At 41.0% G+C, this 18,634-nt stretch overlaps 1 protein-coding gene across 1 annotated transcript in view; it reads right to left on the reverse strand.

The window, feature by feature from the left end:
• The window catches only part of ADAMTS5 (ADAM metallopeptidase with thrombospondin type 1 motif 5), a 73,638-nt gene that overhangs the window by 35,962 nt on the left and 19,042 nt on the right, over positions 1 to 18,634 (reverse strand). The window contains exon 2 of the mRNA XM_077342477.1: positions 15,777 to 15,909. Coding sequence (XP_077198592.1) covers positions 15,777 to 15,909 — 133 coding nt within the window. The remainder of the gene's footprint in view (positions 1 to 15,776; positions 15,910 to 18,634) is intronic.

Below are 18,634 nucleotides of genomic sequence, written 5' to 3' on the forward strand. Positions count from 1 at the left end.
ACAGAGTCCACAGAGTCCACCATTCAAAGCTGCCATTTTGTCATGGGAAACTTACCTCAACTCAAAATGTCATTTATTTATGGTCATATATAGCCTTCAAAATGGGGAAGGGGCCACAACATCTCCATGTGGTGCCAGACTATGGTTGTTACCTAAAAAGGTCCAAAAGGGGAGCTGCCACAAATCTTTATTCAAAGATTACATTGAACTTTAGAGAAGCACAGTGTACCAGCAACATAAGGCCATGAGGTCTGAACATAACGTGCTTGCACGCATAATCTAGCCCTTTTCTGATACTATGTTTTACCATGTGTATAGAAAGAACATGCTCCACATGATATTCCAGATATGTGCTAATTTTGTTTAGTTGAACAATATACATATTCTTACCTTGTTACATGCATACCATACCTCTAATTTTCCAGGGATCTGATTCATGTACACTAAATATGAAAATACATACAATGTCCCTTCAAACCAAAAAATGTGATTGTGCATTGGGAGGATCATGTCTGTTTTCCTCACATGTGTGATAAAACCTAATGAATGAAAAGAGCTTCTGTATACAGTATACACTTGAATTTATTTGTATGTATAATGAGTAATTCTTATATTCAATATGTGTATAACTGAATGTACAATTTTTTTGATCCCCACATTTACCCAAATAATGGTCCCCCACCAAAAACTGGGTTGGTGTATTAGTTAAGGGTGGTGGTTTCTAACCTGGTGAGCCTAGTTTGATTCCCTGTTCCTCCACATATAGCCAGCTGCCCCGCTTTCCTTAGGTTCATCACAGCCTTGAGAGAGCTGTTCTGACTAAGCAGTCCTGTCAGAACTCTCTCTGCCCACCTAACCTCACAGGATGTCTGTTGTGGGGAGATTCAAGTGGGTAGCTGTGTTGGTCTGAAATAGCACAACAAAATTTGAGTCCAATAGCACCTTTAAGACCAACCAAGATTTATTCAAAGTGTGACTCAACTGAGGAAGAGCGCATGTACTCGAAAGCTCATGCCTTGAATAAATCTTCTTTGGTCTTAAAGGTGCTACTGAAATCAAATTTTGTTGTGGGGAGAGGAAGGGAGGACAATTGTAAGCTGCTTTGAGACTCCTAATGAAAACCAACTCTTCTATTTTTAAAATGTATCAGCAAAGCAAATGTTCATATGTACATGCAGGATGTATGAACATTCACTGTTACATGTGAACACAATGACAGTGTTGTTTCTGCCAGTTACCTAAGAACAAACTGCATGAGGTACAGAAGTGGCTATGCAGCCTCTATAGCAGTAGTTGATTTGTGTTAGCATGGAATTGCTACTTTCGCTAGCTTTCTATACTTTCAGTTAGGACATAGCCCTTGTATTAAGACATACTTCTAAAATTGTTATGGGGAGATGATTTTTTCTCCCCAAATTCACTTTTTCAGATCTAGCAATAGATTCCTCTCTTTTTAAAAAGAGGGATTTCTCTTTGAAGAAGGATGGTGCTGTAGCAAGGAAATAGGAAGGGTTAGAAATACATGGCATGCCTTTGAGCATCTACAAAGTGAAAACTCCCTTTCCTGCCGCTCTTCCCTTTGGGTTTCTCTTTGTAATTTATTATAAACAGACTCCAAATTCTTGAAAAGTGGTGTGTGTGTGGGGGGAGGATGCTTGATTTCAGGGAGAAAATAAGTAACAGAATTAATATAATTTCTGTTAACCATGTTACATTTCACACAACTGTTGAATTCATGATACTGTTTGAAAACCTAGTACATACTGGCTGGCTGATTCTGGTCATGTCATGGTGATGTGCACCTATTAAGCTTCTTGAATGTTATTACCAATGTTAGTTTTCAAGTATTTGTGCGGATTTAACCTTGAACAAGCAGTTATGCATAAAACTGATCCCCGTCCCCCCCACCCCCAGCACATATTCACTAAGCACAACATTTTCAAATCTTTTTACAGCCTTTATCACATGCCCTAACTCAGGACTAGCCTTCTCAACAGGCTCCTGGAAGCTACTAAGGTTGCATCAGATCGAATTAATTAATACAGATAGCATAAACTGATGCCTTGTGTTTCTCTCTTAGGTGGCCAGGCTTGTGAACAAAAGAAAAATGCCAACTGTGTGGCCACTAAAGTGGGCATTGCATTCAATGCTGATCCTTTTAAAAGACTTCCTGTATAAGGGTACAGTCCTGCTTGGCACAAAGACAGGGGAAACTGAATGACCTATACACTCTGATGACCTGGCCCAACTTTGATTTTGGGGAAAGATATGACCGTATATACTCGCATATAAGCAGACCCGAATATAAGCTGAGGCACCAAATTTTACTGCGAAATCTGACCAAACTTATTGATTCGCATATAAGCTGAGGGTGAAAATGCTCCATCATCACAGAAAGTCAAGAGCTCTGACAGAACTACTTTGCTGCCCCTCAGATAAAAGAAGAAACACTAGGAGAAAGAAACAGTAAATCCCAAAGCACCCCCAAAACCCACCCCACTCACAGAAACCAAAAGAATAGTTTGGAAGAAGTGAAGGAAAAAAGAAAAAAAGACCACAGTTCCTCAGTCAAACTGTTGATGTCCTACTAGCTGCCAGAGCAATCTCAACTTGCAGTACACATTTGTAAAAGGCAATGCAATGTATGGCTGGAGCAGGTTTTTCTTTCAATTACCGTATATGCCCATGTATAAATTGAGGAGGGGTTTTTCAATGTGAAAAAGGTGCTGAAAAACTAGGCTTATACACGAGTATATAGGGTACTTTTTCTACTTTGCAGCTAGCTACACACCAAATAATTACACAAGCACAGTTGTAGTAAAACAGAACATCTATCAGAGTTACCTTCGTATTTGCGTCAGTTGAACAGGACACAATTTGAGACTCATCTTGTGTGTAGGATACAGAGGTCAAAGATGGCACATTTGCCTAGCAAGAATAATTGTCAGAGTTTTCAGCATGCCTTCTTCTCCTTATGTAAATAATGTCCTTAAGTTACCACTGGGCCCCTTTATGTACCCTACTCAGTTACAGTTGCTTAAGTATATATACTGGGAGTGCTACTGAGGTGGCTACCAAAGATTGTCTAAGTGTACTTCTGGAAACTTTACTAAGTATCTGAATACACAGAATGTATGGTAACATTTTTAATTTAAAAAGAAAACATATTTACATGTAAAGCCCAGGATTAGTTTAATTCAGTATCAAGAAAGGAAATCCAAATTGGGTAGAAATGTTTGGAGAAAATATTAGTACTTGTAAATTATATTTTATTTAGTATTCATAAGAATGCAGCAGTCACTATGTAAACTGGATCAGTGGACAGAAGCAGTGACATAACACGCTAAGACTGCTCTCTTGTTTACTCAAAAAGCATGACTCACATGAAGCATCTGTTTTTCAGAGCAGTCATGCTTTTCTCTGGTTTTCCAGCTGGAAAAACCAAGGTAGAAGGAGGTCAGATTTCTTGTCCATGGTTACATGATGAGTCAGCAGCTTGCATGTGAACAGAGTTCAGGGTCTGATCATCTTGACTTTTATGTATTACTTGCAAGATCATGTATGCCATAATTCATTTATTTGATCAGAGTGCTTAATGTGCTTCTTGCAGGCTGCATGAAATAATTCCTCTTTGTTAAGAAATGTACTCTTCTAATTCTTTACACAAGCCAAGACACTGGCAGTATATGGCCTTCAGGGTAATGAAATGCACAGTATGGCACCAATCTGCTTTCTCTTAAGTTTCAAAAATTCTAAACCTTTCCTGAAAAATTCAAAATAAATTGCAGTGAAAATGAATGATCAGATGGTTTAGAACTTTTCCTCCTTCCTCCTTCCTCAGGCTGATCCTCATCTGCTTCCTGGTGTTTTATTATCTATTGATTTCATCGATTTCTATACCACCCCTAACAGTCACCCACCTTAGGGTGGCGAACAACAAGCATTCATTGTATACAATAAATCAATTTGGCAATAAACTTTATAACCACAGAAGTATTAAGAATTAACTGAATTATCCACATCAGTGGGTTTCAGGGGTGAAATCAATTGACAAAGGTGTCAGAAGACAGGAGGACTAGGAAAGAAGGGACAGGAGGGAGGCCTGGTAGTTTCTCAAGATGTAATTTCCTGGCTGGCTTCAACCAAAAGCATAATGGAAGAGCTCTGTCTTGCAGGCCCTACAGAACTTCGGTCAGGGCCCTGGGGAGCTCATTCCACCAGGTGGGAGACAGGTCTGAGAAGGCCCTGGTTCTGGTTGAGGCCAGGTGTATTTCTTTAGGGCCAGGGATCCTTAGTTGATTGGTATTACTGGATCATAGTTCTGTCCAGGGCTTGTATTCAGAGAGGTGCTCCTGCAGATACGCAGGGCCCAGACCATGTAAAGATTTAAAGGTTAAACCCAAAACCTTGAATCAGACCTGGAACATGACCGGGAACCAATGCAGCTGCTGCAACACTAGTCTTAAATGTTCCACTGAGAAACTGCTCTGTCACGAACTTCTTCCGGATGTTTAGATGGAATTTCTTTTGAATTAATTTCACCCCATTCATTCTGGTCTGTCCCACTGGGGCAAGAGAGAACAATTTTGCTCCATCCTCCATATGGCATCCTTTTTAACACTTGAAGATGGTTAGCAGATCCTCTCTCAGTCGTCTCCTCTCTAGGCTAAACAGATCAAGCTACCCCAACCTTTCTTCATATATTTTGGTCTCCAAACCTCTCGCCATCTTTGTTGCCCTCTTCTGGACATGTTCCAGTTTGTCTACATCCCTCTTCAACTGGGGTTCCCAAAACTGAACACAGTACTCCAAGTGAGGCCAAACCAGAGCAGAGTAAAACGGTACTATCACCTCCCATGATCTGGACACAATACTCTCTACCCCACCTCCCTCGTGGGGATCCAACAATAGTTTCTTCAGTGGAGGGAGAACTACTGGCTCCTTCAGACGGTCTGGGAAGGTCCCCATGGACAGGGACAGGTTTATAATCTCCCAAAGTAGTCCTCCTATCATAAGGTTGTGGTCTCTCAGCCTTTGCATGTTTCCCACCACATAACAGAGAGTTCCTATCCCTGTTTGCAAGTTACAGTGAACATGTGCACAAACTGTGCACAGTGTACACTTCTGATTTTTCTGTATATGTGCATTAATTAATTCTCAGGTTGCATTCAACATATGTGAAGCTGAACATGTGATACCCCTCATTAATCCAGATTCTGGTCCCCAGTTTCATTTGTAAAGTGAACACCTCTTGGCCTTTTCTTACAAGCAGACATATGCACTTATATGTATGTTGAGTGAAATATGTTAGTCCAAGCCACCAAACGGAAGGCACATAGAGAAACCAGAAAGATGAGTCTAATTCCCTATGCATGCTATGCAGATACCATTGTCCCCAAAGTGTCAGCTCTCCTTGAAATTCATCATGGGGTAATGAGCATGGCAGAGTTTGTTATTAATCTTCAAAGTAGTTCAGCTGCTAGGGCTGTGTCACAAAAAAGAAGTATGCCACCAAGAAAAATGAAGGATTTTTATTCTACTTAGCTACGAAGATGCTTGCACAGTTAGCAAATTTCCCCAGAGTCTAACAGCAACCTATTTCAGCCCTACTTACATTCGGATAACAAATAAAATCAAAGTCTAACTTCCATATGAAGTTACTTTATAAGGGTCAGACTAGTCATCCATCTATTCCTACTGGCAGTGGCTTTTGGAGGGGGAGGAGGTTGAGTAGAGAGAAGTCTTTCACAATAACAGTTACTTTAACTGAGGATGGTTGGGATTGAGCCTAGGGCTTTTTACATACAAACCACATCCTGCTATTAAACTATGGCCCCACCCTGGTCCATTCTCTATGTTCCTACTTTTAAAGCAATGATGCCAAGGGTTTCATTCCTGCTGCTTTCCTTAGGGCAGGGATACTGGTATTTGGCATTCATTATTTGGCTAACGTTCATGGTATTTCAAACTCTGCTTTGGAAAACATGTTCTCCTAATCTACAGGGATATATACGTACAAAGGGCAGCACAACTGCAGATAACCTCAGCAAAATTCAAGTGGAGATGCTGTTGTGTCTGAGGAACTTCCCTGATTGTCAACAGAACCTTCAGTTTGGATTTTCACATGCCCCAATTCCCACTAAGAAAATCACTTCACACACTCCAGCAAAATTCTGGATTTAGAGCACTTTAGAAAAACACTTTAAGAAATAAAGCATTCAGAGAAGAGTTCCATTACTCTTAATCAAGTAAGTTTACTGCTGTTCCTACAAGCCAACTGTGGAACAGCCCAGCATTTGTTTAAAAAGGGACTATTTCAAGACATCGTCTGTACAAGCAGGCTGGACAATTATCGCCCTTCCCAGGTAATGAAAGCATTTCTAGACAAGCCAGGGAATTTCTAGTCAAAATTTAAACCAGCATCAACCTTTTGTACCGCTCATGTTCCTGCTTCCAAGCAACAGTTGAAGTCGTTGCCCTGTTGCTCACCCCTCACCAAGGATTAATGCTGAGTGCTCATCTTTTCACTTTACCACAGGCAGCATGTTTACGAGGGCTTAGCACAAATGCTTTGCTAGCACCAGGAGTTTACACTGGGGGAGGGTGGGAGCTTTACAGAGAAGTAACAATGTGAATGCATTAAATATTTTCTTCCCACAGATGTCAGCAGAGCAGCTGTGAGTTAATTGTAGACTCCAGGTTTTTAGAAAAGCTGCAAAGTCTGATTCAGACACCTGGATATTTGCCCAAACTTTATCTCTCCCAGGGGAAGGCTAAGATGAAAGCTAGACGTCCTTCACTATTGTTTCTTTTGCCCACAGAGACTCCAAAAGATTTGCTCCTGTCTAGCCTAGGGCTTGCTCTTATCTAAGCTATCCTGACAAGCCTTCAGCTCAAAAGGCTCCCTATTCAAAAGCTGCACAAAAAATGTGGATTTTGTAACATTTTCAGAATGTAAAAAGGATCCCCTACTACACCCACATGATGGGTACACTGCTTTCTTCATATAAGTGTCTACTGTACAAAAAGTTGTTTTTGTGCACTCAGAGCAATTCATTTCAATATCAGGTTAAACATTGCATACAAGTGACTCACTTGCAAAATGGGGCATGCCAAATTTTAATGCACCTGTTACCAAGAGAGCAGACTATAGTCTGCCTACAATGAGAAAGATCAAAATCTGTACCAACAGAAACAAAAAAGAAGAACTTAGAGCCTTTGGTTGCTGCTCTCAGTCTTCTTACTCTAAACCAACTGCATACATTCTTTGGAAACCACACTATGCCCAGAGTTCTGTATTTAATGGGCCTTACTGTTGTTCCTAAGCTTCATAAGAAATTCAGCAAAGATTCACAGAATATCTCCAGGTTGACCAAAAACTGCTCATGAAAGATGAATCATAGGGCACAATTTCCATGTCTTCCTCCTTACTTAGCAGCCACAAGTGCCCTGTGAATTCCTGTCTCTATAGGAGAGGGGTCCCCAGGAATCGGATTTCATGGAGGATTAGGGGTTGCCAGAAGAGGGGAAGGGGTCATCGTGCTCAGTGAGTAGGAATCCTTTAGCTCCGTGTTCCCCAACCCCCGGTTCACGGCCTGGTACCAGGCTGCAGCGGGGGGGGGGGGGGTTGGGAGGGAGGGAGGTGTGGGTGATCCTCCCTCCCCCCTGTGGTGTGGCGCTCAAGCCTAGCTGCACTGCGGGGGGAGGCGGAGGCGCAGACACAAACGCGCAGGTACGGCAGCTCCATGCCTATGCGTTTGTGCCCACCAGCGAGCGCTGCACTGCGGGGGGAGGCAAGCTTAGGGCTGATCCTGTGTTGAGCAGGGGGTTGGACTAGATGGCCTGTATGGCCCCTTCCAATTCTATGATTCTATGTGCACAAATGGCAGCTTTGCCCTTGCGCGTTTGTGCCTGCATCTCTCCCCGCTGTGCCTCCCCCCTGCAGCGTGGCTAGGCTTGAGCGCCTTGCAGTGGGGAGAGGGAGCAACATGCCGCGGGGGGAGGCGCACCCACCAGTGCACCGGCACCCACTCCTCCCTCTCCCCCCTGGCCTGAAAAAGGTTGGGGACCACTGCTCACTGAAACTGGATTCAAGCCATAGTATCAATTACCAGTTCATTTTTAGGGTATCAGCTTGGCAAAGTATGCTGAAATGAGTAGGAGGTCCCCTATTGAGCCTAACTGGACAGTGGAGAAGATCATTTGAAAATCAGTAATAAGTTCCTATCCTAACTATGCTAAATATATATCTCCTCCAGTGCCCCCTGTAGGATACCCTTTATATTTTGCTCACTCTTGCACACTGCAGATCTTGCATATTCCAACAAGAATGCAAAAACTAAAGTGGAAAACATCATTGCTTACATACCCAGATGACTAAGGGTTATCTTTCTGATGCAAGATTGCTCATGTGATCTGTTTCAATCTGTAAAAGTTAGTACCCTCTGTTTCCATAGACACAGCCATAAAAATAGACAAGAATTTTGGTTCAGAATCCAGGCTAGTGGAACACTCTCCCAAATGAGATCAGGACCCTGTGGGATCTAAAACAATTATGCAGGGCCAGTAAGACAGAGTTGTTCTAACCCTACAGTTGAGGCCTCCCTACATGGACAAGAACACATAATGACCGATAACAAAATCATATCTATTTGCTATGAAACATCCTTTTTAGTACTCCAGTCATTTCCCTTCCCACTAGAGAAGGGTGTCAAGCTCCTAAATTAAAACGAACAGTGCCTGAATCTGTAAGCAAAGATTTAAAATCTGTAATTTTAACAATTTTAATATTTTAATAATAGTTTACAAATTGCTTTAGGTTATACTAGCAGTAAAGTCTATCGTACAAAGAATACAACGGGCTCTATGCTGGTTATGCTCCCTTTCAATACTCCCCCCAGCCTACCAAGGTGTGTGTGTGGGGGGGGGAGTACTGAAAGGGGCCACATATTGCCTATGAGTTGATAATAACACCCGCAGGACTGTCCGGATCAGCTGTAATGGGGCACTACAATCCCTGTAAATATCCCCCCACCTTTGCAGGCAAAGCATTTTCTGCAAAGGTTGGGGGTTGTGGCTTCAGGATTCCAAAACCTCCAGGTATGGGCAGGGCTTTTTCTGGAGGCTTTAGAACATTCAAAATACATTGTCAGAAGGACCAGATGCTTTTTATATGGTATGACAATGTTTATATCATATGTTTATGACTTTGGATTTTATAGTATGTGTTGTAAACTGCCCTGAGCCCATGGAAACGGGCAGCATAAACATGTAATAAAAATAAATAAATATCAATTTCCCCATAATTTTATACTGATGATATTACTTATTCAGTTGTGTCCAACTCTTGGTGATTCTGTGGCTCAGCTGCTTCTATGTCTTTCAATCTTGCACTGCTTCTTTTAGTTGTATAATGCTATGGCCAGTAACCATTGTGTTGTCTGTCAACCTGGTTTCATTTTACCACTGACTACTCCTAGCATAATTGCTTTCTCAAATGAATTGGATTGCATGATATGGCCAAAGTAAGTGAGCTGGAGTTTCATGTTGTTTCCTTCCAGTGATATATCAAGCTTTATATGTTCTAGTGTTTCTTTGGTACTTTTGTTGTCCATGGAATCCGCAGAGGCCTTTTCCAGCACCAGAGTTCAAATGAATCAATTCTTCTCTTGTCCGATTATTTCATCATATATATAATCTTATACTAAAATATCTTTGAAAGTCCATCCTTTTACTATCCCACTTGTAACTAAATAAGCAAGAGTGGTTAAAGGATGCTAACACATAATTTTCTATATGCATTCTTAACATGCCAACCATTTTAAAAGTTCATGAATCACTCAGTGACATTTTTACATTTTCTTTAATGTTGCACCTGTCCATAATTCTAAAATATTCCCACAGAATTTAATGGGGATTGGTTTATACTAAATGCTCTGATGTAAAGTTTCCAAAATTCTTTTTATAAAAATCTTCTGATTTTTCCAAATATAATTAAAACAAAACAATATAAAAGTAAACCCCTATATTAAAGCCTTCTCAATGAAATGAGTCCTACAATGGGGAAAGAGAACTAAATCATTTTATTTTTAGCTTTAGGTATCAGGGAAACAAAGCCTCCTGCTTCACTGGAAAACTTCCACCCTTCACTTGCTCTGGATGCTAAGAGAAAAAAGTCTTGAGAATTTATTGGGGGGGGCATTCATTATTGGCAAGAGTCCCCCTGGTTAAGTCTCCTGCTGGTTGCCATTCTCGAGCAACCCAAGTGGTATGCAAGTCCCTCCCCCACACACTAATTAATGTGCATAAGTTGGAGCTGTAACAAATCTATTCTTCCATGGAACATATACAATTTCAAGTGCAGTCACACCTCTATCAACCTTTAAATACTTATGTTGCTTTTCCTCTAAAGGACTTGGAGTACTTTATTCTTTCTCCATTTCACCCTCACTACTACCTAATGGATAAATTAAGTTGAAGGAGATTGACTGGCCCACAACTGCTCCCTTCATGGCTTTGTGGGTGTTTGTACCAAAGTCTTTCCAGTCTTGCCATGACACTGCTATAACCACATCATCTCAAGAGGACAGGCAGGTATATTCTTCCATATACTTACGGACATGCAACTGTGGCTCTCCTGCAATTACTCTGCTCAACTTAATGCCTGGCTCATACAGGTGTCAGAGAAGGTGCCAGAATGCCTCCACTTTTACTGTCTAGGGCACACAGGAGATACCTAACAGAATTCTGAACAAATTTCACAATTCTCCTTCCATTGAGATCAATGGAAGGTTTAGCTTTGCTTAGGATGGCACTGAGAAAAGCTGTTGACCGTGACTCTTCCCTCCCACTACTTCATGTTTCTTCTGTGTCCTAAAGGAGATCTGGTTTCATTTACAAGAACACAACAGCAGTGGGTGACCTTAAACATCAAGAAAGAGAATGTGTGTGGAAGCGTTTGTTGCCATCTGGTCTCTGATGACGCTAAGCTCTCTCTATGCCACTGCAGCTCTAGAGCATTTCATTTGTTTCTTCAATGGCATCTTCTCTACTTCTGCTTTGTGTGTATAGTGAAAACATGGTTTATGGACAGTGCCTGGAAGAGAACAGACTGTTTCCAAAGAATGGCTAAGAAAAATGCATGAATACTACATGAAAGAAATTCAGGCAAAGCAAAAAATGCATTCTGTATTCAAAACAGATTTTGTGAATTTGCTTACATTTGCATCATTTACATAATATTTCAGTATTCTGGAGATTTCTTTGTTGAATGTTTTTGTATGGGCTGGGACAGATGGACATAGTTTATGAGTCTCAGAATATGGGCTTTTGTGTACATGTACTCTTCTTTGGATACAGTTAAACAAGATGTCCTTAATAATTACCAATCTTGTTTCACTGTATTTGAGGAAGTGTGCATATATGCAGAAGCTCACATCTTGAATAAAACTTTTTGATCTTAAAGGTGCCACTGGACTCAAACATTGTTCTGCTGAAGAAGATATGTCACTCTCCTTTTTAAAAGGGGGCCAACGTATAACTGATTTTATGCCAAGGAATGAGTTGCTACATGAAATTCTCACAAAAGACAGGTGTGTGTGCGTGTGCACTCATTAAGGGTTTTTTGTAACTGAATTATATACAGTGAGTAAACATGTATAGATAACATGGCATTTTATAGCACACCTGTTTCAAGAATCTGGAAGCAAACAGACTTGCAGAAAGAGTGAATTCAGACAGGCAGTTAAGAACCCATTTACATAGGAGACAATCTCATCAGGAAGGAACGTTAACCTCATGAACTGCTTGGAATCAGTCTAATATTAACACTTCAAGCAAATACAAGTTTGCTTTCATTTCATTCCAAGGAGAAGTACAGAAGAAACTGTGGTGACACCTTGATAGCTGGAATTCATGTATAGATCCCCTGAGAGCAGAGGCTTGCATCTAAATTCAAACTCCTCAGCCTTCATTTACCATTCCATCCATTGGAACATGCTATATCTTCATTTGTTATCTTCATCACAGCAAGTGATGAGACAACCGTGAGCATATCTCAATACTATGGCACATGTCACACAGTACATGAAATTGAATTAAGGTCACTATCCCAATTCACAAGAGACTTCAAATCATGGTGTGATGTGGGACATTACCTCCCAGCCCCATTTTCTAATTTGCCTGGTCCCTGTGGATCTGGTAGTACTTGAGGGGCCACAGGTATCACAACTTCTTTCCTACCGTGGGAGTCTTCTACATGGGTTATCTGTCCCAAGTGCAATGCTTCTGATGATGCATTCATACACTGTGATGCATTGTGGTAGATTTGTGCATCTCTAGAGGTTTCCCTGGCTTCCCCCAGTCCTTCTTAGACTTACTATGCTCCAAGGTGTGTGGAAAGATTGTAGTAAAGCCTGAAGGGCTGGTGTGTAGGAGACTAAATTTGGATTTTCTGACCTACATGGCAGCCTTTTCTCTGCCCCTATTCCAGCAGCAACATCCCCCCCTCCCCCACATCAGTGGACTTATTATTTTTTATATCAACACTAGAATATTGGTATATCAAGGTACCATTGTAACAACAGGTGTAGCAAGTTCTCTGAATTCTCAGGTTTTTTTTTTTTAAGTCTCTTTTACCTTCCCTTGTGGAGATATAAGGGGAAAAGAAATATTTTTGCGAGGGGAGGGAGTAGAGACTTAAGGAAAAAAGCCTAGGAGACTCTTATTACAATGATATCTTGATATAATGATATTCTAATTACACTTTTTACAATGAAAAGCCTTAGTGGCCCAGGTAGAGGAGGTGGCCACTTCCAGGGGATTGGCCCAGGGAAACGGCAGGGAAACCTGCCACGTAGAGGTCCTAATGCTACTGTGCTTTGTTTTCAGGCACGCCAGCAATGGTGAAGCCACAAAACCTGCTGTTCCTACATAGAAGGCACCTGTTCTCTTACCGATTTGGCATTCTCAGCAATGTTGGAAAACTAGACACGGACAGCAAATTTAGGCCAAATGCATCCATGGACATGGAAATTCTTTTCCTGATGCCAAATCTGCTTAGCAAATCTACCAGAACTCAGATTTGGAATACGGAAATGTAAGTGATCATATGCTGAGTGCTAAGTCATACACCAGGCACTGGGGCAGATTTTCCAAGTAAGACTTTTATTACACTGTTCATTCTAGAACTTTAGCGGTTGGTACTGTAGTGACACTGAGGTCCTTGTACCTAAATCATTGTTGTAACACTGCCAGCTCACAGGACTGGAGAATTAGCTATACTTGGTCAGTTTCAAATTGCTTGCTTCATGAATCTGGGAGTCCCAGAAATATATTATTGTTATCATATTTACAAATAATTCTTGCCAAGAATGTTCAATTTGCTTATGGGCTTCTTATGCTGCTAGCACAGTACTGCTAATAGGAAAACCATACTTTCAAATTTTGTGAGTTTCTTTACGTTCCCTTGAAGGATATTAAGCACAACACTCTTGCACCCTACCTGCTAGCTGTTTGAAAATTGAACTGGTTCGATGATACTCCCAAAGCAAACTTTACTTTGGTTTGGCATGAGGTACAAGGCGAATCAGAAGTTGGCACTCTCTGAAAGTTCCTTTAGCTGTGTTATTTCCTTCCAAGAATGTAAAGGGGGGGGCACTCACCCTATTTTCCATTTTTAAAATTACTGTACACTCTGAATAGCTAATGGCCCTCATGGAAAAGAAATCTTTAGTGACTATAACTATGTTGACTATGGTAGCCAAATTAAGATAGAAAATGCGAAGCCCGCTTTGTTGGTCAACCAGGAGCCTCGCTATGGCTACTACCATACACAAGAAACTCTAGATTCTTTCTTAAGACTATGTGTCTGAGTGACTCATGGGACGTCCCTCTTCCCACTTCCTCCTGTGCTGAACATCTTAGCATGAAGTTGGGTCTGTCATTTAAATGTATAGCCAGCTATAAAGAGAATGAAGTTTGAGGCTCTGAAATTTAGAAACAAAACAAGAAAGATGACTGAAGGATTCTTAATAGATTGTTATATAATTGTAAATTCTTGTAAGAGTCTGAATTAAATAAATCTCTGAAAATACAGAATAATCTTAAATTTCATAAAATACGCTCCACCCCCCAAAAAAGAAGCTGAAATGTGAGGCAGCAAACTGAGAATTTCCAATGCCAGATTCACTTCCATGTATCTTACCACACCACTAAGCAAAGTTTAAAGCTTTCCTCCAGCCAGTGGACGAGCCACTTCATCTGGAGGAAGGATTCTTAGGCAGAAGGAATTCCTTCCACATTACCACAGAACTAGCATAAACTGTTTTTTTTTAAAAAACAACTACTCAAATACAAGGAAGATCAGTCCAGCAGTGCTGTTGTGCTGTTCCAAGAAGATGCCAAGAAACAGAGAGAATAGAAATGGTGAAAATCTAGGTAAGAGGAGAGAAATCCTGAATAATGTTCTCAGTGATTCTACTCTTGCAGTGATAGAAGAACTGAGAGGAAACGTGTGCATGCCATGAAAGAAAAGGGAGAGGATATGAACCATATTTATCCACTTTAGCTCAACAGGATCCTAACCAATGCTCTATGAAGGTTCAGAATGGATGTGTGTATATAGAGACCAGTAAGATTTTTAACTGTTTTCTTATTTAGTGTGACACAGCTATAGCACGGGGAGCATGAAAACTGCTCAGACATACTTATGGAAGCTTTCTGCCACATATATATCACACATGTATTCTAATATCAAAACAGTTACACCTAATTCAGGAAATTAGAAGTGTTCAGCATTACCTAAGCATGTTTTAAAATTCCTGATATGGATAGTAACCATAATAACCATTAAACAAACCAAATCAATCTAAGTGACTGTATCCAAAAAGACATCCACACAAAAAGCTGTATTTTCAAACAGTGCTCACTATTTATTTGCATGGGAATAACATTGCTAATAGGGTTGTGCGTGGCAGCGTCCAAATTGGCCATTCCAAGCTGATGCAGTCAGCAGCACATCGCAGGGGGGGAGGGGAAGTGTGGGCGCCAGTGCGTAACTTGGCGCACACACGCAGGTGATTTGGATGCTGCTGCACACAACTCTAAAATTTGCTAATGTCGTGTCATTATCATCTTATGGAAGAGCATAACTTAGGTAATTTTTTAACACTGTAAAAGAAACTCAAATTATTTCTTGGCGTGAAAATCTTTTCTCCTATGTCAAAATGGATACTCACTGTAATTAAAATAATCTGCATTTGCTTGCGGAACCTGATACATGGCCTTTTGTGACAAATAAAGAAGTAAAACAAAACAGTAACATATTGCTGATGACTGCTCCTATTAGGTTTTTTCCTTTCACCAGAATTTTCGATTACCCAGTTGTTTTGGATATGTTCTTTCCCATTCAGAGGAATGAGAAGGTACAATATAAATGCAGTAGAGAGATACATAGTTCTGTACAGTAAGACCTTCATAGATAGCAAGGACCAACATGATCTGAAAAGGGCCATGTATGGACAACAGCAGCCCTTGGATTTCTATTCCAACTATGGCTTACAATTGACGCTGTCAGAAAAGAAACGCCTACTGTGCACTTCCACTTGCCTTGTGATCCCTATTAGTTAACCCTAAAGTGAATATGTACACAGCTTTAATCCCCAAGTGTATATCTAAACCAGGGAGAAAATCTGGAATTACTTGTAAAGTATTTTGGTTACTAATGCAGCTGTTACAAGTGTTGTATTTGGCAAGGGAACAAAAAAGGCACTGCATACCAATTTCGTGAGCCACTGTAAAAGCTGCATGGAGGCCGTCATCTTCAATCACTGCACAGCTGCGCTCCGGGGAGCATACGGTTCCGACGTCAGCCATTCCCAGAGTATCACATGAATGATGCCCACATAAATCCTGCCATGGAAGGAAAGGAAAGCATTCAAGTACAACTTTACACCCACAGGCAATGACAGCCTCCAGTCACACGTTCTTTGCAAACAGCAAGACGCAGATGATGATGATGATAATAATCTCCATGAGGAGGGTGAAGACAAAAGCAACAACAGTTATGAACATGAAGCCTTCATCCGAGGAGCAAAAAGCTCAAACTGACAACTGCTAAAATCCATAGGATGCTAGTTAAGTTTATGATTGTAGAGTTGGATCAGCTTTGAAATTAACTGCCATCTTTCATTTATTATTTTAATGTTTAGGAACCCTGACTTCAAAGTGTGAGGCAAACTTTCCTAATGAGGTGTTGATGCACACTGTCAAGGAAGATTGGGGAAAGGGTTTGGTTCTATGCATGCCCTTTTGGGCCAGGAGGTGGCATACCAATCTTCCTCCAAATCAGATCAGCATGGAGATCTGTGAAGAGGATACTTCCAGTGATGAGGGACAGTCATGTCTAAGTGCTTGTACAAACGTCCCAAGATCTCTCTTCAAGCATGTTGGTAGCATGTTCCCTGTATTTTCTTTATTGCTGCCTGATCTGGGAGACTCCACAACAGATTTCCCCCCCCCCTTTTTTGGGGGGTATTATTATAATTTGAACCTCAAGGCTTACTATTTGGCCACCTTACATGATCAGTGCTCTGAATCTAAGCTCCTGATTTCACCACAGAACAATAATTGTTCATATAAGCAGAAAACATGCAAAGACTAGTAGAGAAGCTTCTTTCCCCCCTCCTCTCTCCCTTCCCTGAAAGCCCCAATAGAGTCTTCCCTGCTCCTACTCTCCCAATAAATAGTCTGTCTTTATATGCTCCCCCATATTTTATTTTGCCTCCCGGGGAAAAGTCTTGACAAGCTATGGGGCTAGGGTTGTCAACTTCCAGGTATGACCTAGGTATTTTCCACTATTACAATTGCTCTCTGGGACCATCTCCACACCGAGCTACAGGCTGGAGTTTGAGCCAGGGCAGGTTGGCCCACCTCTTCCTGCTCCCACATGGGGGAGTATTTGGCCCAGTGTACCTCATCCGCCCCGGATTTGTGCTACCACATGGGAGCCGGAACAGCGAAGTTCCCAGTGCAGAAAAGGTCTGGATATCCTAGATCTGTTTCCATGGAGAAAATGGCTACTTTTGAGGGTAGACATAACGGCATTATACCTTTTTGCTGTCCCTCCCCTCCCTATACCCTGCTGTCCACAGGCTCCACCACCTTAAAATCTTCTGGAATTCCTAATCCAGAGTTGGCAACCGTATGTGCAATGCCAAAACTGGGCTCAGGCTTGAAAGGAGAACTTGCAAGGATTTGTGAGGGGCACTCACTGTCTCCAGTATCCACTTGCACAATATGAAGGGCTGCCAACTCCCTGTGGTGATTGGCTGAAGATGGAGGAGGATAGGTGGGGACTGTGCTGCCTTCTTAGGTTCTTATGCTTATTTAAGGGCATTGGATGGATGGGTTTTACTGGGGATTTTGTTTTATTTAACCTGCCACAAGTCTAAGGAAAGTGGCAGGACAGAAATTGAAAGAATGAAAATGGATGGATGGACTGGGAAATTCCTGGCAATTTGTGGGTGGACTCTGTAAGAAAGAAAGCTCACCATGGTATAATACCGGAGAGTCCAAAGTTGCTATTTTTTTCAGGTGGAAATGACCTCTAGTTTGGAGATGTAATTCAGCCCATCCTAGATTTAATTTTTCCCTCTACTTGACAGGTCCCATATTCTTATCTTCCCCCTTTCCTTCCCAGCCAACAACCAACCTATAGTTTCTCCCTACCCATCTTCAGCAATATTTATCAATTATGTACTACTTAGTCATGTGCAGGAACAAATCTTTCTTGGGAATGAATGCTTCTGACCTCACAAAGAGTTCTCCTCTGTGTGTAAATAAAACTAGTTTACTTTTATAGATCAGTAACCCTTTAAAAATCCAAGAGATGAAGCACAAAAATAAATGAAGTGAAGTATGCAGTGGGATCCCCAACTCCAATCTGGGAAATTCCTGGAGATTGGGAATGAAACCTGGAGAGGGCAGGATATAATTCCACAGAGTACACCCAACAAAGCAACCATTTTCTCATGGAGAACTGATCACAGTAGTCTGCAGATAGACTGTAATTTCTAGAAACTTCCAAACCCAATCTGGAGGTTGGCAGCCCTACCAAGAGGTTTGTATTGGGTCCAGAATTAATACATTTGTAAATTATTTGAATATCAAGGATAATCAGTGAAAAAACAAAGTGTATGACAGAAACAGGTAAAATTATACATGGAAAAAGTAGGTCTTTTTTCACACTCCCATAACACATGAACAGGATGATACCCCATGTATTTTTTCACTCAGTGAATATTACCTTATAGAATTTGCTACCATAAGCTATATTAGATGGCTTCAAAGTGAATTTGACAATATCAAGAATACTTCTCTCTGTGTGTATTAGTAATAATATGTAATCAAATCAGATATTCCAATATACAAAGGCAGTGTTGGCACAAATACCAATTACTTAGTTGAAGGAAGGTCTTTAGCTTTTATGCCCAACTTGTAGGCTTCCTGGAAGCACTTAACTCCAGGTAGTAGGATTCTGAAGTAGCTGAATGTTAATTTTTGTCTCACAGCTAGTTTCTGGAAATTTTCAGACATTTTTTAGTATCCAGGATCCCAATAGTCATTGGTTATGATC

The sequence above is a fragment of the Paroedura picta genome, chromosome 6 (genome assembly GCF_049243985.1).
Source record: "Paroedura picta isolate Pp20150507F chromosome 6, Ppicta_v3.0, whole genome shotgun sequence".
NCBI lineage: Eukaryota > Metazoa > Chordata > Lepidosauria > Squamata > Gekkonidae > Paroedura > Paroedura picta.